The sequence below is a fragment of the Protomyctophum parallelum genome (assembly GCF_964188405.1).
Source record: "Protomyctophum parallelum genome assembly, chromosome: 16".
Taxonomy (NCBI): domain Eukaryota; kingdom Metazoa; phylum Chordata; class Actinopteri; order Myctophiformes; family Myctophidae; genus Protomyctophum; species Protomyctophum parallelum.
In genome coordinates, this window is record NC_139711.1 from 43576786 (window position 1) to 43599586 (window position 22801).

Below are 22801 nucleotides of genomic sequence, written 5' to 3' on the forward strand. Positions count from 1 at the left end.
GGAACCGAGACGCAAAAAAAGAACTGAGCATCACAAACTCTCAAACCATACCCACCCCATGTAACTTGGAGTTACACTGGACAGTTTAACGTCATGCCCAGGACGAAAAGTTATAGAGAACACCAACATGACAAACCCTACACTTAAATCCTCTATATTTAATAAAAAACAATTCTGGACAGGAATCCTGTATTGCAGGGGTGCCCAAAAGGTACATTGTGATCTACCAGTAATCACAAAGGCTGTGCAGGTAGACCATATGGCATGCCCCTGTATATAATCTATCACTTGAATTAAGGTGACTTGACACCAGCTCAAATGTTGCACACAAACATCAGTAGCAAAAGTACAAAGTTATTGTGACAGTAATAATTGCTATAGTGTGTGTTCAGTAACAGGAATATTCCTGTCTCTCCAGCTCTTTAATAAATAGAAAAGGGTTTAATCAGGAGTTGTAGTAGCCACAGGATAATCAAAGCGGTGGATATTGCTCTTGTCTTTATGTATGTAAATTGTCTTGTTGTTTGTGTTATGTCAAATGCGTGTATACGTGTTCTGCATATACTTGGCTGCTGTGTTGCAAGATAATGGGAGTTACTGATACTATGGGACTGAATGGGAGTGAAAGGGAGGTACTGTTACTATGGGACTGATACTATGGGAGTGCATGGGAGTGGATGGGAGTGAATGGGAGGTATTGTTACTATGGGACTGATACTATGGGAGTGAATGGGACTGAATGGGAGTGAATGGGAGGTACTGTGACTATGGGACTGTGTTTAACAAAAAACTGGAGAGACCGGGAGACCTCTGTTACTGAACAAACACTATAGCAATGATTTTGTCACAATATAGAGCTATTTAACACTGTTACTGAACACACTATAGCAATGATTACTGTCACACTATAGAGCTATTTAACACTGTTACTGAACACACACTATAGCAATGATTACTGTCACACTATAGAGCTATTTAACACTGTTACTGAACACACACTATAGCAATGATTACTGTCACACTATAGAGCTATTTAACACTGTTACTGAACACACACTATAGCAATGATTACTGTCACACTATAGAGCTATTTAACACTGTTACTGAACACACACTATAGCAATGATTACTGTCACACTATAGAGCTATTTAACACTGTTACTGAACACACACTCTATAGCAATGATTACTGTCACAATACAGAGCAATTTAATTTAGGTAACCAAATTGACCCCAATAGTAGATCTTTACACTCTCAATAGTTCAATTGTTGTTAAGCATCTGCTTAATTTCCAAAAAACTACACAATTAGAGAATGTAGAAGATTGCTACTTTTGATCCTTGGATTATATAATGCTGATTGTAGCATAGCGATAGTGGTTAGTGACTGAGCTTTGTTAACATGAGTGCCCGGGATCGTTTCCCACCAATTTCAAAGAATGTTTGTTGCTTCGTGCCAATTTTCACAGAATGTTTGTCCTTTTACCTACCAGACAATACTCTTCTCACCTCTAGTCGATTATTTATTCAGCGTTTGAGCCACGGACCAACATTTGAGGCCATCTAGTCTCTCAGACCCATTTGAGCCACTGACCACCATTGTGAGAGTCTATTAATGTGAAATGGTGGTCCGTGGCTCAAACATGTTATCACTTTTGAAGTTACTTGTTGTGTTTAGATATGTAAATACTACTCTTTAAAGCCGTGTTTCGGTAGTCGAGTGGGTACTGTCGACGGTTAGTAAACATTGAGGCCGGGCATAGTTGTTTATAAACCTTCGACACTAACCATTCGGCTACTGAAACACTGTTTTACAGTTTCGTACAAACATCATTTATAAACATCATAACAAGTAACTTCAAGTGATAGACGTTTGAACACACAAACAACAACAGCGTTAAGTATTAAATAACATTTAATCACTTACTTGCTCCGAAGACGGACCCGCGATGGTGACGTGGCACGTTCCAAACAAACACTGACCAAACCTACCTCCACGCGTCTCTTCCGTATTTGAGGGCGGCGGCACTTCCTTCCGGTGTGAGGCCACGCCCGCGAGATTTAACCGGGAATCTATTGTAGTCATATTGTAGTCATATTGCCCCTACGTTACATCCGGGTCCCTTGGTCCCATCCGCTTCTAATGCAAAATAGCTACATATGAACGCGTGAATCTTTTTTATTTTTTTTACAATAACGTTATTTGTCAGAAAGGAAGCCATTGAGGGTTAAAATGGGTCTTAATGCTTCCAACTCATATAACTGTCACCAACAACACTTTTAATGATATTACATGAAGCAGACAGCCCTGTGATGAAACCTTTAGCATTACACTGTGGTTAATACGTTTTTATTCACAATGGAATGTTATTGTACTCTTAATATATCATGGTGTAGCACAGCACAGTAGATTCATATTTCAATCGATCTGGGATGTTAAAATTGTGCAAAACTCTGTTCAATGAATGGCCTCTTCTGCTACATTAAAATTACTAAACATTAAACGTTACTTATACCTGTTATTGAGACTCCTATAGAGCATGTTGACATGGATAGCTTGGTTAGTAGTATCTCTGTTAGTTAATGCAGTTTGATTGATTCAATTAATAGCCTATTTTATTAGACAAAAATGTAGAACAGTAGTGTCATAGAGTGGAAAATGCCACTTGGTTTAATGTCACAGAATGCAGTGCCACGTAGAGCAGCATGATAAATGGTTAACTTTATAGTGTGTTCAAAAATGGCAGATCTGCAAGTTCAGTGTCTTGAATGAGATGTGCTGTGAGTTTGCATATCTGCTATTGTCCAGCATAGGACCGTTGCACAGTGAAGTATAGACAAGGCTTTAGGATTTATAAGTCGTTTTTAGAATATAATAGAATATTCACTCCAGTGAATAGCATTTATCCATTTAGATAACTTTTTGATGTTATTTAATTACTTATTTTTACACAGAAACATAATGTGTGTCTTTACAATAACTGTAATGTAATAATAATACTAATAATGTCAGACAGGAAGTTCTAAATTAGCTCAAAAGACGGAGCCGGGCCACGGCCACTAGGGGAGCCATGATACAGCGTAATACTATGCGGCATAGGGGTTGTATTATATCAAATACATTACACCAGTGGTCTTTGAGGGGATTAGTAGGTGGTCCCCATGCAGCTAACTGATGGAGAGTTGGTAACCAGATGGACTCCCAGGCTCTGCAAAAAAGGTCATCCCGTTGAATGTTACTTATGGTGGACGATTTTTAAGAAATTTTATTTTTCTAAATGTTATGTAAAGAGAGAAATTCACATCACTTGTCAAGTGATGTGAATTACTCTCTCTACATAACATTTAGAAAATTAGAATGTATATAGTCATTTGTTGAAACTTTAAACTGATGAAGATACTGAATTGCTGCCTGTAGTGATGGAACGAACACATGTGTGCACTTGTGCAGTGCAGTACCTTTGCTTTGTCACAAGACGGCACAATGTCCTAACATTCCGCAGCAGTGTGTCATTTATGGTGCAAGGGGAGCTAAATGTTTTTCCTTTTCTTCCTTGGCTTGAGTGCGTGTGTGCAGAAAGAAAATAAGCTATTCTACAAGCTGCAGCAAGAAGTGATATCTGCAATTTTGGAATTAGCCAAAGTAGGCTATAAAGTAATGGTTTAAGAAGTGGTTAAAATGTAAAATGACACTTTCCCGTTATTAATGGGTTAATGAAAATAAATAATTTAAACCGTTCAACTGTTCTGAAACTTTGTAATTGTTGACTATGGCTATGTTAGTATATTCCCCGGTTCCCCGAAATATATATGTTAAGGTCTGGCAAACCTGTCCGGATGTTCTTCTGCCACTGTTATTAGAAGAAGCAGAACAAATATTGTCATGTTTTGACAGATCAGCTGATTCAAATGAAAGGTATAATGAGATGGAGGTTTACAAATATGTATAATGTGGCTGGGTGGGGGGAACATAAACACACACTTCCTTGGCCAACCCCATTTGATTTGATTATTTACACAAACAAAACTTAAACAAAACAAAAAGATAAAACAAAAAGGAACAATTGATACAATATAAACTCCTCGCAGAAAGTTTGGAAACTTACGATTATTTCCCTTTACCTTGGTATTGTATTTTATACAGTTTTAATTGTTGATTTGTCACATTTACAACGATGTAGGCCTACAGCTTGTAAGGACAAGGCATATTCATGGAATGAGCAACACATCTTAAACATGTGGGTAGCACCTCCAATAAATTAGCTAAAATGGCAAATGGTTTGGTATTCAGCCTTGTTTGGAGTTTCTAATAGTTGATTGGATGATTGCACTCTCCCACAGTAACAAACACTAAACTAAAAACAGATTGGCCATTTTTACTTTATTAATTTTACACTACGTCTGGAATATCCATATGCACTCACAACAGAAAGAACAAAAAAATTATAATTATAAAAGACAATAGAGGTATTTGCACACAGTACATTAACTGCATTTTGCTGCATTAACTGCATTTTGCAGACACGAAATCCGCACAAAATGAAGAAAACGTCATGCAAAACATCCTTGCACACAGAGTGCGATTCGTAGTATTTATATCCGTAGCAATGTTTTCGCAGAACGAAATGGAGCGGTGCAGAATCATCGAGGATGATCCCCTGATCCCATCATTATTTTTGAAAAGGTTTAATGTACCCTGTTTCACTGTGTGTGTGTGTGTGTGTGTGTGTGTGTGTGTGTGTGTGTGTGTGTGTGTCTACGTGCGCTTCTGCCTATTTTCACACCCACTCAGGCTTTTCATGTAGGAAGTACTTCAACGAGTTGATCAACTTCTCAGCAGAGATCTTGTTGGTCTGGAAGGACGTCACGTACAGCACTGCTCAAAGGGTGAAAGACCATCTAGCTATGTCAAAGACAGCTTGACAATCACAGGCTTGTGATTGACAGTGTGATTGACTTTACGTGAGGTGGATTATTATTTTTCTGTGCTCCAACCAATATTCGCACCAACAAATACAGGCTGTGTGCAAATACCTTAGCAGTCCTGTGTTTCATTTTTTAATGTGTATTTATGTTGTGAAGTACAGATGTTATGAACACATGCACCTTAACACAGGGACGTGCAGAGAGGCAGGGGATGAGATCCCGTAAGAGGGCACTTTTGGAAGTGAAAATAGTGAAAATACCAGTTCTACAAGCTCACAACGCGTTGCGCTAGAGCTTGTAGATCAGCACTTGTAGGGCACAACCCAGCACTCTTTAGCTAGTGGAGATGATGCGGTGTACGACATGGATTTCTAAACCAATTTGTTCAGGAGACTTCGGAAAAAAGCAATTCTCCTGAATGGTGCTTCCGGCATGGCATGGAAAGGAGCGGCATTTGCATTTTTCACCATAGTAAATTCTGCATTCTAAAACGGTTAGTCTCAATACTTGATTCTGATTGGCTGGTTACAGTCACGTGGCAGTTGTACATTTCACCGATAACCCACACCTTCAATCACTTTATATCATTCCCAGCCGATTCCGCATCTCTAGCTGTACTGGGGGAAGGGGAGCGCTTGATTGCCTTACAAACCCATGCCGTGCAGGCGTCTAAGCACCGCCCGGCTCATATGACTGTGAATGTGTGGCTCCAGGCGGCCCCGTAAAGACATTGGGCGCAAAGCGTAGCTACTTTTGTGAATGTAATAGTTTTATTAGGTTAATATTGCTATATGTTTGTAACCATTTTAGAAAACAATAAGCCACTCGAGGCCCCAGCTTACCGGGTATTTTACACTGGCTGGGAGGTAGAAGACCCTCCGCTGCGCGTCGGATCTGCCTACGCCCCCCGGGCATTGTAAAATACCCGATAACCTGAGACCTCTCGTGGCTTATTGCTTAATTTGTTGTCTGGAAAGGGCAGTTGTTTTACAGACGGGTAAAAGGGCAGGGGCTGAAGCCCCCTTTGATGTCTATGTGTGCACGTCCCTGCCTTAACATTACTAAACAGACTCCTCCAAGCAGGCTTGATGTTATTATTGGAAGTGTAGTGAAGCGTAGTATGCCCGCAAAGGGTTGCCCCGTGAACAATGCTCCTGTAAACGACTTAATTTCTATCAATTAAACACCCTGTGAAGCCTTGAATTCATGGAGATTTTTTTTTTCTTTTGTCAAATTCCTGAGCCATAAGCAAAAAAACGAAACAAATTTCTATATCATGGGGAGTGAAATTGATAGAAAATTGGTAATTATCTGGGTTTAACTACTCCTTTAAATAAATATAATATGTTGATAGAATCTAATGTTGTAGTACTGTCTCAATATCATAATTAAATATTGTTCAGCCAGAGATTTGTTTTGTTGCTATTTTGCTTCCTAAACATGTTCTTTCAAACTAAAGCAAAATACACATTAAAAATACAGATTTTGATGTTTATTTTGATAGTTTATTTTAGCCAATGACAGCTCGTTTTTCTGGGTGAAAATCCACCTCTCTATTTTCATGATTGGTTGTTGGTACAAAGGAAGTGACCATATTTGGATCAGACCAGTCAGCTCGAGGTCCAGACCTTTCCAATGATATATGCCATTATATGTTGTTGCCAAGGTTTGGATGAGATATTTTGTCTCCAAATAGTGGCTTAAAATAAAATGTTTGGGAATTTTACAATACAAATCTTTAAAGGCCGTTTTCTCAAAATAGGTTTTCCTCATACCTGGGACAAAGAATCTCCACTTCAGTTGAACTCACATACACCAAACGCCAGTCTCATTCATAACTATATTCCGCAGACATTTACACATGGATTTGTTGATATATCATTCACAGCCTGATTTACATCACATTTTATACCTAAAAACATGCCGAAAATGGGTTTTTTATGCCTGTTGACACTATTTTCTGATTTGTGGAGTGATAATTAGAGATATCAAAAATCCCATGTGTAATTTTCTTTGTCTCTAATGTGTCAACAAAATGAAATGATAATTTTGAACCTGGCTTTATCCGATCTTCAGATTTATCGTCCCGAAATGTATGCAAATTAGCGCATATAATGCCTAATTTGCATATTTAAACATATAATTTCAGAAAACTTGTAATACAAAAAATCTTATTTTTAATATAAGTAATCAACTGGAGAAGTTTCATTGTGATAGCTATTATTTAACTTTTTTTCCCTATTGTCTCGCCTTAAAGTTCCAGACAGCGTGCAGGACCTATTTCTATCTATCCTTGGATGTGTGCATCAGCCTTCTCCTAAAAGTTCAGCCCCAGTATGAATGATCATGTGCCTCTTCAGATAAGACTGTTTGCTGAATCTTTTTTTACAAACGGCACAGGGCAAGGACTTTTCTCCCGTGTGAATCATCATGTGCTTTTTTAGATCACTCCATTGACAACAGCCTTGGTTACAAACCGTGCAATGGAAGGTGTATTCCCCCGTATGGATCATCATGTGCAGCTTCAGATTGAGTTTTTTAGGGAATTTCTTTTCACACACGGTACACTGGAAGGGCTTTTCCCCTGTATGAGTCCTCATGTGTGCTTTAAGAGCACCACTTACACAAAACCCTCTGCCACAAACCGTACAACTAAAGGGCTTTTCCCCTGTGTGAGCCCTCGTGTGTCTTTCTAGAAACCCCTTTGTGAAAAAACCTTTTCCACAAACCTCACAATTAAAGGCAAAGGGCTTTACACCTGTATGAGTCATCATGTGTGTTGTCAGCCTATTCCTAGCTATACAGCCTTTCCCACAAATTGTACAAGTGAAGGGCTTTTCTCCTGTATGAGTCATCATGTGTGTTTTTAGTCCACTCCTATCTACACAGCCTTTGCCACAAACTTCACACGTTAAGGGGTATTGCCCTGTATGAATGAGTGCGTGCTTCCGCAGATTTCCCTTTGCAGCAAACACTTTGTTGCAAACTGTACAACTAAAGTTTTTCTTTTCTTCAGCATCTTCACTCTTGTCTGCGAGTGATGTCACCATTGGCCCATCTGGTCCCTGGGATAGCGTTCCCTGTGCCTCTTCATTCTGTGGAGGCTTCGGTTCCTCCTTGACCGTCAGACCGGGGCTTTTCTTCTGCTGTTCCTCTTTATTCTGTGGACACTCTGGTTCCTCCTGGACCAGATTGGGGCTTTTCTCCTGCTGTTCAGGTGCAACCTCCTCTTTACACACGGGATGGTGCAGCGCATCTAGGCGAAAGATGACGTGAGAGAAAAACATTAAATGCTTGAACATTAACCGAACTAGACCGGTGCCCGGCTGTAGAGAACAGAGTCGGTGAAGTTGGAGATCCATACCCCACCCAGCTATGCCATACCCGTTGTGACCGTGTCAGAGTACCCGTTCCACTCATCTGTCTGTGTCCCTTTTAAGCCCATATATGGAGATTTCTGTATCTGTCTCTCTGTGTCCCTTTTCTTTTCTAATATTTGCTAATATTCTAACCGCGAGGTCGCGCTGATTTTTTTTTATTGAGCTCCTAACAACAACCTCAATCTGAGATTCAATTCAGAGAAAAAGGCTGCTAAAGGTCGCGCTTATAGATAACTAGCGACGGGGGATCAACTATATGGTAAATATCAGCGATACATTTCTGAATCAATAGTAATAAAAACAAATCTCGTCTCCTGGGTCCTTGGCATAGCTGGGTTTAATAATACCTAAACACGAGGAATCTCGTACTTGGCATCAAAAGTGTTTCCCATGCAGAGTTTCATTATCGGCTACAATCATAATTTACCAATACACTTTTTCTTACATTTTTGTCCCACGATTTTTGTAACCCATTTTTTCACCCAGTGTCACCGAGCAGCTGAGACGAATAATACTGGGAAATAATACAAGTTTGATATAATACAAGAGAATGAGAAATGGAAAGGCGACAGTAACTTTTATTTTGGTATAAGAGGCAAACTAATATTGTTTATGCCGTTTGCTTTGATGGAATAATTGATTGAACACACGTACACCGTAATATTATTTGATTTGGTTGTGTGGTATTATACCGTACTTGTATTATTATTTCCGACCAACCTAACCTAACCTTGCGCGTCTCGGAGGACAGTCTGGGCCAGGGGGAGGCAGTATAGCGACCAGGATTACTGCATTTTTGGGAGAACATGAAAACTCCACACAGAAAGGCCCTTGCCAACCCCACCTAAGTGACACGGAGGAGAGAACACACTCCCAGTGGGAATCGAACCCAGGACCTTCTAGCTGTGAGGAAATCAGTCATGGTGGGGTACGGTGGCACAGTTGGTAGTGCTGTCGCCTCACAGCTAGAAGGTCCTGGGTTCGATTCCCGCTCGGGACGCTGTGGGTGCTGGCGGCGTGTTTCCTCCTCCGCGTCATCAGTGCCCATACCCGAAGGCGGGGTTGGCGAAAGGGCCTTTCTGTGTGGAGTTTGCATATTCTCCCCGTGTACCCTCACAAAAAACGTGCAGTAATCCTGGTCACTAAACTGCCTCCCCGTGGCCAGCCGGGGCGCCTGATGGAGGGGAAAGGAACTGGTTGGAATAACGTGTTCCTTCCACGCGCTACATCCAACCAGGGAAACTCCCCCCTGTCAGGTGTAAAGGAGCAACTTGGACACTCAGGCATGAAGGAAGCATGAGTTCAAGTCCGTTGCTCTCCCCTTGTCCCCCATATATGGGGACTAGGTTGGTGGAGGGTGTGTAGAGCCCAGGATCACATTAGATGATTGACACAGAGGTGAAAAATGGGTTACAAAATCGTGGTGATAAAAACTATATTAAAAAAAATAAGGAAATCAGTCATGGCGACTAAGAACTTTAGTAAATTAATTATTATATAATAAAACAATGTTAAACAAGAGTTAATTGTGAGTGATTATCTTTCTAAACATAGCTAGATACGACTAATATAATGTGATGTATTACTGAAGGCTGATAAGATGATGAGCCCTACAACACAACAGAAAAATGGAAAGAAATGTTGAAACTCACTGGGATCCTGGTGGTCTTCAATTTCAACTATTTCAAATAGTTCCTGGTTAATAGAAATGGTCCTGGCAGGCACTGCAGTACTCATCTTCGCCTGCAGGCTGGACTCCACACACTGGTCTGGAAAGAAGAAGAATAGAATAAAGATGAATGAATTAAATAAGCCTCTGTCTTCTTTCACAGAGGTGCTAGTGGAGTTATGTGGCGGGGCAGGGCAGGGCTACAGATAGAGACGTCCGAAACAATGTCAGGACCTTCGCAGCTGAACGCAACACTCTCAAACAACTCTAGGCACAACACAATGATTGCAGCACAGTAGAACAATATTGCTAGGAACTAGAGATGCACGATATTGAAATTATGATCTCCGGTTATTTGCAGGGTCATATTGGCCGATTCAGATACTGATTACATGATTACATTACATTGAACTCATTAAAAAATTTAGAATTTTGTTTTGCTGGTGAAAGTAGATGGTAAGCTAACAGCTGATGCTCTTAAAGTCGAGACAGAGACAGGCAGACTGGCTGCACAGCGAGTACTAAGCCACTACTTTACACTCTAACTGTACTATTTAGAGTCCATTTAGAGTACAAAGCCACCGATTTGATACCGAAATGGCATGCTTATGGCCGATTTCGATATGCTACCGGTTCCTAGCGCCTCTGCTAGGAACGATGCCTGTGTGCAGACATAACACTAACAGCTAAAGCTAAAGCAAGCAGAACGTGTGGGATTCGCAAGGAAGTGGATAAATACATCAAATGAAAGACTAAAACAGCACGTACCAGGACTGTGCGACTTGCTGTCTGGTTTCAACGTGCTGGCTTGCAGGTGTTCAACAGAGGCTGCGTCCTGGGTCTATATAACACACAATGTGAAACCAAAATATCACAATTATTGTTATTATGATTTGCTACAACACAGAGCCGTATCCTAAACGCCAGTGTGATGACGACACTGGAGCTACGTTAAAATATTAACGCATTAAAAGCATCTGTGTCATTTTAGATTTTAGAAAAAGCAGACCCGTCTGAAGTTAGTGGTACTGTACTGTACTGTACTGTACTGTACTGTACTGTACTGTACTGTACTGTACTGTACTGTACTGTACTGTACAAGCCCTCCTCCCTGGCCTGTGTGTGTCTGTGTGTTAGGCTGTGCAACAGTGACACTTGGTGGTGAACAAACGCTATTTCCGTGCTCGGACACAGGGACACAAACACATAGCCGTCTATAGGAGTGGTTGCACCACTCAAAAATAGCAAATATGCAAGCTCAAAGCACGTGACTTCGTGTCAGGCTGCAAGCTTATATTATAGATCTGCCATTTTTGAAAAATCTTTGAATATGCTATTATAGCGTATACAAAATCGTACGTGAATATTTGTAACTTAAATATTTGCTTCTGGGGTGTTCCCTGGAACAACATATTTTCAGATGGGGGTCCGGGGCCAAATACAGATACATTCGGGGGTCCTTGACGTGAAAACAATTGAGTTCCACCGATATAGAAACATATTTTTTCAGAAAACTGATTTTAGAAGACATTTGTATGCTCGATGCTCCGGCCACCAAACGGCCCTGGCCAATCAGCGGCTGCTAGAGGCGGGAACAAGGCATACACAGTCCTGCCTTGATCCCGCCTCTAACTGCACTGTTCATACTGGGTTCATACTGTACTGTATGTAATGTTTTTTCCCTGTGTATGGGACCCCCTCTAAAATGGGATGCTGAGATGGGGATATCCTCCTTTCAATACAATTCTGAGCTAATTCTGAGCAAACAGTCAAAAATAATCATGAAACCCCAATGTAGTGTCATGCATTGCTTTTTTTCTTAGTTTCCCAGGCTATTTACCAAAAGCAGCCAAACATTTGCTGACATCACCCTATTTGTATTTTTATTTTAACGACGGCACGGGTGAGCGGCCGAACGAACGTGGAACACAAAAGACTTTGGGCCCCAAAAGACTCCGGGCCCCGTCACGAGGCCCAGAGTCAAGAAGACAAAAGACTCTGGGCCCCCGTCACGAGGCCCAGAGTCAAGAAGACAAAATACTCTGGGTATATAATCGCATATATACGTGTCGCATTTTGCCAGTGAAATATTTCACATGTTCGGGTCGCTCATTTGCGTCGCATCGCTAATTCGCCAATGTGTAAAATGATCTTTAGACTAAGACTAAATCAGAATTTGCTGTCAAAATGAACACTATTCACAAACAGAGGTTTCATGCACGGCGAATGTAAACAGATCAACGTAACTCCCTTGATTTGTACTTCTGCCATGTTTCAGTCTCACCCAGAGTGGCTGAAGTCTGAACCAGCTGCAGTCAGCGTTGTTTTTTATTTTAGTTTTAGTCATAGTCTCTTGAATAGTTTTCACTTCGTTTTAGTCACATTTTAGTCACCCGGAATGTTTTAGTCAACTAAATATCATAAGATCTAAAATGTGTATTGGGGCCTTGATGCCGTCGTAATGGCAGATTTTACACTTGCTGAAAATAGCCGATCTACAAGCTGAACTTGTAGATCGGCTATTTTCAGCATGCAACCAAGTGTAAAATAACTTATACTGGATCTCTTGTCCACTAGTCCCTTCCTAACATTTTAGTCTAGTTTTTATTTGTTGACTAAATTGTCAATATATTTAGTCGAAGTTTTAAGTCATCATAGCTTAGTTTTTATTTAGTTTTCGTCAGTGAAAAACATTTTTCGTCTTAGTTTAGTCGACAAAATCAACACTGGCTGCAGTTAAACAGCCTGGGAGTACAGATAGCTGGGAGGGAATTTGTCCAAAATAATCAAAATTGTGCACTTGATTTTTGGCATGGTGTTAGGTATGGGCATAAGGGTTTCAGAGTAGATTTTTGGCATGGTGTTAGGTATGGACATAAGGGTTTCAGAGTTGATTTTTGGCATGGTGTTAGGTATGGGCATAAGGGTTTCAGAGTTGATTTTTGGCATGGTGTTAGGTATGGGCATAAGGGTTTCAGAGTAGATTTTTGGCATGGTGTTAGGTATGGGCATAAGGGTTTAAGGAGAAAAAAAAACATCGTAGACGACTTTGGCTCGCCCCCACAGCTGTAGTTGTATGATAAAGGGGGAGGGGTTAGGGGAGCGGCCTCCAGGAAGAAACCACAAATACAAAGTTAATACATCATTGCACATAAAAACGACTCCAGGGTGTCTAATGAAGTACTGTCACCTCATACACACATGAAAAACTTTAAGATAGGTCAGTTTATGGTTGAAACCCCAAATAATAAGAGATTGTTTTCAATGGCTTCTGTTACTATTGGGTATGCTTGAAAAAAGAGAGGTTGCACAGCTCGTAATCACGCAAAAAACTTTATTTGTTTATTTGTTTCTGCACAAAATGCCTTCTTCAGGGTATTATTATTATTTACAATTTAGCATGGCAATACATCGCAAACATAGAAAAGTAGTTATCATGAAACATGCGTAAGCTAAGAACGTAACAGTGGAATATCTATATAATGAAACTGCATATATACTTAAGTGCTACGTCTACATAAAATGCTATTCTAGTGCGGTCTACATAGATTTCTATAAGTCAATTATAACTTCCTATAAGAAGTTATCCAGCTGGATATCGTACGTCGGCGACTGGGCGGAGCCTCTTGGCGGCGCTCGACCATACACACCTGGTGTGTGTCTTCTTCTCTGCCAGGAGTCTGATTTATCGGTCCTTCTTCCGCGTCGTCAGCGTACATCACCAGGTTCTGTACGCTCTGGCTGACCACGGCCGCGTCGAGGATGAGGGGCGGGTCTTCAAGCTGCACCGCCATCTCCCGTCCGCCGTTCATCGTGGCTTCTGAGGGCGTGGAGGCCGGGGTGAGGAGCCGCTTGGCCCCCAGCCTGTCCGTCTGAGAACATAGCTGGAGGTACGCTTGCTTCTTAGCCTCCGCGGCCTGTCGTCTCACTCCCCTGCTCTTCCAGAAGGGCCGCTTGGGCACCTCCTTGGTCAGTGTGGCCAGAGTCTGCATGGCCAGGTTCAGCTCTTCGATGTGGCTGTCCTTCGCGTCCATCTCGTAGCGCCGAAGCCTCTCTGCCTCTTCGGCCCGCCTCTCGGCCTCTTCGGCCCGCCTCCGCAGGTCGCTCCTCTCCCTCTCCGCCTGGTCCCTCTCCGAGGCGAGGTGGCGCCTGGCGTCCCGCAGCTGCTCTTCCCTGCTCTCCAGAGAGTCGGAGAGCCGCTGCATCTCGCACACTGAACACAGGCAGCGCTGCGTCCGACACGCTGCTTCCACGGCTTGTGGGGAGTCGGCTCGGTACGGTTCCTGCTGCTTCATCTCGTCACCAAGTTGTACACGGAGCTCGGTCTCGGTGGCAGAGACCACCAGCTGTTTACTCAACACATTCTCCATTCCTCTCGCCTGGCGTGTTAATTCAATCAATACTGGATTTGTTGAGGGAAGGCTGCTGCTTTTATACTGTTCAGCTGTGTGTACTGGCTGACATCACCATGAGTCAGCCATGCCTAAATATGGAGTGCATGATGTCAGACCAGCAGCAGGGGTAACCACTACAACCATGACAGAACATATTGGGTAACTATGACGACCCAGTGTCAACAAACTGGCCTCTTGCATCATCTGGAGTGAGCTCTGACATCACATAAAGAGTTCCCAATGCAGAGACGCCCAAATATGGAGTGTGTTGTCTAACCTCAATGTGTCGTCATGGCATCAGGCCCAAACGAATCAGACAGCTCCATATATGGGCACAGATGGGGCATGCCTATATATGGGCATAATTATACTGATGACATCAGCCATTTAATGCCCATCCATATATGGTCATTGAAGGGACAAGGACATGTATTTTCCTCTTAATGTTTGCTTTAAGCAGTGACAACATGTGACAGCCACAGTGGGCACCCCTCACTTCACACGTGATTGTGTGATTCACATGTGATTTAGTTGTTATTTTTTTTCTTTTGCACCACTGCGGCGCTTCAGCCATGCCCAAATATGGAGTGCATGATGTCAGACCAGCAGTACGTGGTAACCATAACAACCAGGACTCACAGTGCGTCGCCATAGTTACCTAATGTGTTTACATTAGGTAACTATGGCGACCCACTGTAAACAAACGCATTTAGTGTGACCTCCACCACCTGTGTCTCTGCATTGGGAAGTCTTTATGTGACTCCAGATGATGCAAGAGGCCAGTTTGTTGACACTGGGTCGTCATAGTTACCCAATATGTTCTGTCATGGTTGTCATGGTTACCCCTGCTGCTGGTCTGACATCATGCACTCCATATTTAGGCATGGCTGATTTGGAACTCCATATTTGGTCATGGCTGACTCACGGTGATGTCAGCCAGTACACACAGCTGAACAGTATAAAAGCAGCAGCCTTCCCTCAACAAATCCAGTATTGATTTAACACGCCAGGCGAGAGGAATGGAGAATGTGTTGAGTAAACAGCTGGTGGTCTCTGCCACCGAGACCGAGCTCCGTGTACAACTTGGTGACGAGAAGAAGCAGCAGGAACCGTACCGAGCCGACGCCCCACAAGCCGTGGAAGCAGCGTGTCGGACGCAGCGCTGCCTGTGTTCAGTGTGCGAGATGCAGCGGCTCTCCGACTCTCTGGAGAGCAGGGAAGAGCAGCTGCGGGACGCCAGGCGCCACCTCGCCCTGGCGCTGGAGGAGAGGGACCGGGCGGAGAGGGAGAGGAGTAGGGGTGGGTCCCGAAACTCGGGACCAAGTATGTACCGAACCGAACGTGCCTGGGTACCGGGTACCCATTACAATAATTCAATTTCGGTTCTCTCTATCGGTTCTCACAGACACGCGGTCACACGCTATTTATTTATTTTCTACCCTTTTAATAGAAGCGCAGGGAACAGAGCTGATCTACAAGCCTACACCGCGTTCACGCGTTGCATCAGCGACGCGTTGTGGGCTTGTGGCTTGCAGAGGCGGGTCTCATTTATTTAAAACGATAAGCATTGAAGCAACAACTGTTGCAGCCTTCATGAAAGCAGTGACGCACAAATAATTAGGCTTAATAAAACGAGTCAACTGCCTGACGCAGGCATTACCTCTCAAAAAAAAAATATATATAGCCTATAATCAAAGCTTCTCTTCCGATTGAAACTCAGATGTGAAAACACCAAAAAAGCACCAGTCCTGGAGCTCCAGGCGCGCTAATTTGCGCCGCGGTCTACGCCGCTCTCAGACCCTTCCGACGCGGCTCAAATTAGCGCGCCTGGAGCCCAGGAGGTCAGGGGCCTTTTCCCCTGTCCCATGCGTGATTCGCCGCGGATTTTTCGCCCCACTTGGGCCATCCCATGTGTTCTTTGTTCTCCTTGCATATTCTAAAATGCAACCACACTTTAGATTTATTTTGTGGCGGCATGAGTGCAGGCTGCTGTGTGTGTGTGTGTGTGTGTGTGTGTGTGTGTGTGTGTGTGTGTGTGTGTGTGTGTGTGTGTGTGTGTGTGTGTGTGTGTGTGTGTGTGTGTGTGTTGACTTCCTTGTTGTTACCACCACGAGTGAGGCCGGGGGAGAGGGGAGCCGTTCTCACCTATCGGCTGGAGATGCCCCCCCCCCATTAGCGATGCTAATTTGTGTGTGTTTGTGTGTGTGTGTGTGTGTGTGTGTGTGTGTGTGTGTGTGTGTGTGTGTGTTGCTCTCAGATCTCAGACATGCTTTTATTTGTCATTGTCAGTAGTTAGTAGTAAGAGAAGTAGCCTACAACACTATTGCCCTGGGTAAATACTTTTAATTTTAATTTTAATTAAAAATAATCACTATATTATCCACAAATGGCTCAATAAAGGAGAGGATGTTACACTATTCATTGTACATTATATATATACTCAAATTGACATTGAGCTTTTTTGTTAAATAAACATTTGACCTCTTATTTAAGTTATTTTATACCATTTTGGAACCGAAATAGGGAACCGTTAAGAACCGGAATCGATAAGCAGAACCGGAATCGGTACCGGTCTCGAAAAAATCCTAACGATACCCATCCCTAGAGAGGAGCGACCTGCGGAGGCGGGCCAAAGAGGCCGAAAGGCTTCGGCACCACGGATGGACGCGAAGGACGGCCACATCGAAGAGCTGAAGGTCGAGCTCAAACTGGCCATGCAGACTCTGGCCACACTGACCAAGGAGGTGCCCAAGCGGCCCTTCTGGAAGAGCAGGGGAGTGAGACGACAGGCCGCGGAGGCTAAGAAGCAAGCGTACCTCCAGCTATGTTCTCAGACGGACAGGCTGGGGGCCAAGCGGCTCCTCACCCCGGCCTCCACGCCCTCAGAAGCCACGATGAACGGCAGACGGGAGAGGGCGGTGCAGCTTGAAGACCTGCCCCTCATCCTCGACACGGCCGTGGTCAGCCAGAGCGTACAGAACCTGGTGTTGTACGCTGACGACGCAGAAGAAGTTATAATTGACTTATAGCGATTCTATGTGGACAGCACTAGAATAGCATTTTAGACATAGCACTTTATGCATAGTTTCATTATATAGAATGTTATGTTCTTAGTTTACGCATGTTTCATGATAACTACTTTTTATGTATGTGATGTATTGCCATGCTTTTTGTTCTTGCTTAATGTAAATTGCTCTGGATTAAGAGCGTGCCTATATTGTAAATAATAATAATACCCTGAAGAAGGCATTTTGTGCAGAAACAAATAAAAGTGTTTTGCGTGACTACGAGCTGTGTAATCTCATTTTTTTTCTCAAGTATACCCAATAGTAACAGAAGCCATTGAAAATAAATCTCTTATTTGGGGTTTCAACCATATACTATTACTGACCTATCTTAATATTGGACTCATTGCAAACGGACCACTAGGGGGCGAGCCTAAGTCATCTGCGATGTTCTTTTGCCTCACAAACCTTATGCCCATACCTAACACTTTGCCAAAAATCTAAAACTGCACAATCTTGATTATTAAACTAGTAACCATGACAACCAGGACTCATTCAAACACATTAGGTAACTATGGCGACCCACTGTAAACAAACGCATTTAGTGTGACCTCCACCACCTGTGTCCAACTTTTGCCCGTATATGGAGTCATCAGTACATTCCCATTATGGAGATTGCTGATGTCATCAGTACATGCCCATATATGGAGATTGCTGATGTCATCAGTACATGCCCATATATGGAGATTGCTGATGTCATCAGTACATGCCCATATATGGAGATTGCTGATGTCATCAGTACATGCCCATATATGGAGATTGCTGATGTCATCAGTACATGCCCATATATGGGCATGCCCCTTTTGTGCCCATATATGTATTATCGTTTTACATTTGTTTTACAAATGCAAATGATGCCAGTCTTATAATTCAGTGGTTCCCAAAGTGGGGTCGGAGGAACCCCAGGGGTCCGTGACGCATAGCAAGAGGGTCCACGAAAAAAAAACTTTAAAAAAAAAAGAAAAAAAAAGAACACATTTGTATATATTTAGTTTTTCTAATGAATAACTGACTGTATTGTGTATGTGCTGCTCGCCCTTTCCTTTTTTTCCCCTTTTTTTCCACCTGTGTTTTTGTTTTCCGTGTCTGTTTAATTGTATTGTGCTTTTAATATATACCTTTCTAGTTTGTCTCACTTTATCTGTATACATTAAAATTTTAAAACGCCCAGAAAAAAACATTCAAAAGAGCTATGTACTAGGCTACTCTTCAAAAGGTGTTCCGTTTACGTGCGAATGATTTCAAAAGTGGCAGGCAGAGACTCTGGGCCACTATACTGCTACTAGTGCTGCACGATTCTTGCTCAAATGTGAATCTTGATTTTACTCCACAAGAATTGAGCTCACGATTCTCAAACAATTCTCATTTTGTCCCCATGAAATTATGTATTGTCTAATTTGTCTTTAGTCTGTAGTTGCTGAACATTTACTACATTCAAAATGGGGCACCTGGAGCCATAACTACTGTGGCTTTAAAAACAGACAACATCAAAAGTGCTCGACTTAAACCTCTCATGAAGTCTCTCTCTTGTAGCAAAAACATGAGTACCTAAAATGAACTGGATGGCCAACTAGTGCTGCACGATACTTGGTCAAATTTAGAAATGAGATAGAATAGGTGTCTGAATCTATATCTCTGTATTTTCAATTAATTGTACAAAATCTTTTAGACAGGCTACTCACCTCAGTGGTAATTAGCCTGGAAACCAGATGAATCTGCCAGGGGAAAAAATGAAAAAATAAAGACAAATTAGTCCTCATGGAATAAAGCAAAATATGCAATGATGATGTTTTAGGCCGACCAGCTGAAGAAATCACACATTTGAGGCATCAAGGTTGCTATTATGACATTTCTGAGGCCATTCATGTTTCTGGAAGATTCTGGAAGAAAAACTTATTCTAAACGTATTCTATACGTTTGATCACTTCAAATACTCTTTAATCTTAAAATAACTAGGCTAATGACCGAAAATAGCCAATCTACAAGCTCACAACACGTCGCGCTGCGATGTGTTGTGAGCTTGTAGATCTGCTATTGTCGGTGCGCAGCAGCATGCTTTCACAGAAGACATATATGGAATGGTTCTATGCTTCTATGGAAGGCTTCTATGGAATGGTTCTATGCTTCTATGGAAGTCTTCTATGGAATCCAAATGAGTGAAATCAGTCGTGGCGACGGAGAACTTAAATCCATGAGTCCTTGAGTGATATTATTTGTCACAGCCAGTAACATTCTCTGACAGTAGGCCAAAACAAAGACAATCATCTTACCACAGCAGGGTTTCTCAGAGCGGGTGCCGTGACAAATGTCACGGCAAATGTCTTCTAAACACTTCTATATCAGTGGTACTCAAACTATTTCATGTCAAGGACCCCCAGAATGATCTGTATTCGGCCGTGGACCCCCATCTGGAAATATGTACTGCCAGGGACCCCCCCCCCCCCCCGAAGCAAAGATTTGAGTTAAATTAATACATTTCTCTCGGAAGAATATATATTCAAAGATTTGTGCCACATTTTCACGACTTTGAAAAAATAGCAGATCTACAAGCTCATAGCGCAGCACCGAGTGCCGCACTATGAGCTTGTAGATCTGCTATTTCTTTCAATAGCTAAAGTATAACATAATGCTTAAAACACCAAAAGGGGTTCCCGTCCTTCTGAATGGGTTAAATTTACCAACACTGCAGCTGTACGGAATTAAAGCTTGGATTATCCTCTTTGTATCTGCCTTCGTTAAAATCCACCGTAGGCATGTTATGTTACTTTCTGTCAATACATTCCGTGCAGGTGTTGGAGTTTGGAGGCGCTCGTTGGAAATCACTCAACGGCCCTGCTTACCACCTGTTTCGAAATGTCAAATAATGCAGGAGGCAGCAGGACATTGGCGTTATTGAAAATGAGCGCTTCCAATCTCGGACACTGAAAAAGAATCACCCGGAATTTATTGACATGAAGTAAGATTCATGACATGTCTATGGCAGATTTTTTTATGAAACAAAAATTTGGCAGATACAAAGAGGATAATCCAAGCTCTCCGTACAGCTACGATGTAGCTGTAGATCAGACTTTTCTGTTTGGGTGTATGGGCTGTCAAGATAGCAAAAATCACAGCCGTGTGAAGTGAGTGGTGCAACTCTGTATTGTACTACTGTACTGTCACCGTACTGTACTGGCACACCCGAAATCAAAAACTATTTCAATATTAATATTTAAATTCTGAATGCACCTTTAGCCTACAAAAATAATCACTAGTTTATACAGCATCCGAGTACATTATTCTCCAATTCTAATTCTGTCACGTTTATGACGTATAGGAGTTTCATGGTTTAACGCCACGTCTGAAACAATCCTACCTCCGTAACACTTGGCCGTGCGGAGGTTGCTGATGTGGTACGAGCAGGACTCGGCGGCTTCGGACATATTCTCGTCAAAGTCCTCTGCGTTTTCTTGGGCGCCACTCGGGCCCGTTTATCTGGAGATTCAGATGATGATGATTCACGGCTAGATGGTGGTTGTTGTTCTGGACATTCAGATGGTGATGATCCATGGCTAGATGGCGGTGACGCCGAGGCAGCCGACTCTGCTGGATTCGAACCAGTGTTGCCAGATTCTAAGAGAGAGAAATAAGCAACAGGGGTCTATGAAAACAAGCCTGATAGAAGCGGCTATACGGGCCACACCATGAGAACTTTAACCCATTCTGACCTGAGATCAGATTCTAAAAATGTCTGTTTGAAACAGTTTTCTGAAAAAGCTATGTTTCTATGTCAGTCGTTCTTCGATTTAAAACAAAATTGCGCGCCACTCTATGAGCTTGTAGATCTGCTATTTTTTTTTTTTTTTTAAGATATTTTTTTGCGGCTTACGCCTTTTATTGATTTTTGAAGGGACAGACAGTAGGCTGACAGGAAACGGGAGAGAGATGGGGGGATGACATGCAGTAAAGGCCGTGTCGGGTCCGGGAGTCGAACCCGCGGCACACTGCGACTGGATCACCAGTCCGGTGCCCAGACCGTTACGCTACGGCCTGGGCAGATCTGCTATTTTTAAATAGCTAAAGCATAACGTACACCAAAAGGGGTTCCCGCCCAAAATGGGTTAAACCCAATCTGGGAACCCATCGGCAAAAAAAAGAAAAAATAGCACCCTCTGCTGTTTGTTTTCTTTGAATTTGCCTCTGGGGGCGGGACCCAGTAGAATGTCTATAACAACAGGAAGTTGGCCCGTTTGGCCCGGCCTCAGCACTCCACTTCCTGTGGTGTGCCTGTGATTTCATTCCCACTATCAACAGTGTATGCACATGCTGAATGGCCTTGCTGACAGATTCGGTAGCGCAGCACAGAATGCAACTCATTGCAACGCCATGAGTTGCATTGGTGTGGTTTACCTTAAAAACGTTTTGTTCCCAACCCGACCTTTGGTGTGGTTTGAGCTTTAGACATGAAGATAGGTTGAAAGTTGGTGAAGTGGTCCTTTTATTTTAACAACACACATATTGTATGGGGGTCCCTGCCGGATGGGGTGCTGCAGACAAATACATGTTGGTAGAACCAATGGTTTAACTTTTAAACATTTAGGAAACAAGCCCTTAAGCAACTTTAGAAACAAGCCCCCCCCCCCCCCACCACCAATATTTACAAGCAACTGTACAGGAAAAACTGCTACGTGCAGACAGTAGCTAATTACTTTGGTGGCAGGCAGCTATGGCGATTGATTGATTGATTGATTACTTTATTCACAGTTTGTAGAATGGGTAGAAAGTACAGGTCAATACAAAAACTGCTGCGAGGATATATCCATGAAAAGCACTAAGATTTGTTTACATCAGGGTCCTCCATTTTCAATTCATCAGAACATTTAAAGACATACACTTCTATGAAGAAAAATAAAGAAATGGAAAACAGTATGGAAAATGGGGGGTCTTTAACTATTTTACACGGGCCAGTTTCGTGCTCTTTTGAAGGAGTCTATAGGGATTCATTCACACATTTCTTAACGGCTGTTGGTAGGGGCGTTCCACTTTTTTACTTTAGTGGCATATGAGCCGATCCGTCCGAACGAATACAGAAATGTCGAACCATGGCCAGGTGGTGATGCCGAGGCTGCCGGGTTGTTCGCGGCTCTCCTCTCGTCCTCCTCCCACCTCCTGAAGGCCGGCAGAGCGCCCTCCAGCCTCTTGATCAGCGTCTCACATTTCACACAGGACCGAAAGGACCTGTGCACGGACAGGCTCAGAGTCAAGCCCAGCTCCACCAGCCTCTGGAAAATGTTCTTCTCCTTAATGTTGCTCTTCTCGAAGATCAGCTTGGAGTGGTGGATCTTCCCACTGTCGTTCCTGATGCGGTCGTTGCAGAAACGACAGTAA

The 22801-nt window shown here is 42.8% G+C and overlaps 2 protein-coding genes across 2 annotated transcripts in view; one reads left to right on the forward strand and one right to left on the reverse strand.

Moving 5' to 3' along the window:
- The window catches only part of b4galt1l (DP-Gal:betaGlcNAc beta 1,4- galactosyltransferase, polypeptide 1, like), a 390521-nt gene that overhangs the window by 251608 nt on the left and 116112 nt on the right, over nucleotides 1-22801 (forward strand). The gene's annotated exons all lie outside the window — the stretch shown is intronic.
- LOC310872936 (uncharacterized protein) lies at nucleotides 7210-21038 on the reverse strand. The gene is made up of 5 exons (XM_083785141.1): nucleotides 20790-21038; nucleotides 19117-19149; nucleotides 10744-10816; nucleotides 9959-10075; nucleotides 7210-8182 (listed from the first exon to the last, which is right to left on the reverse strand). The coding sequence occupies exons 4-5, from the start codon at nucleotides 10041-10043 to the stop codon at nucleotides 7233-7235; spliced, it is 1035 nt and encodes a 344-aa protein (XP_083641267.1). The 5' UTR covers nucleotides 10044-10075; nucleotides 10744-10816; nucleotides 19117-19149; nucleotides 20790-21038; the 3' UTR covers nucleotides 7210-7232.

Bases quoted from the DNA above. Each gene is read 5' to 3' on its own strand.
- LOC310872936 (XM_083785141.1), bottom strand. From the start codon at position 10,043: ATGAGTACTGCAGTGCCTGCCAGGACCATTTCTATTAACCAGGAACTA. The intron at 8,183-9,958 runs GTGAGTTTCAAC...TCTTTCGCCTAG, and splicing joins TGAAGACCACCAGGATCCCA to ATGCGCTGCACCATCCCGTG.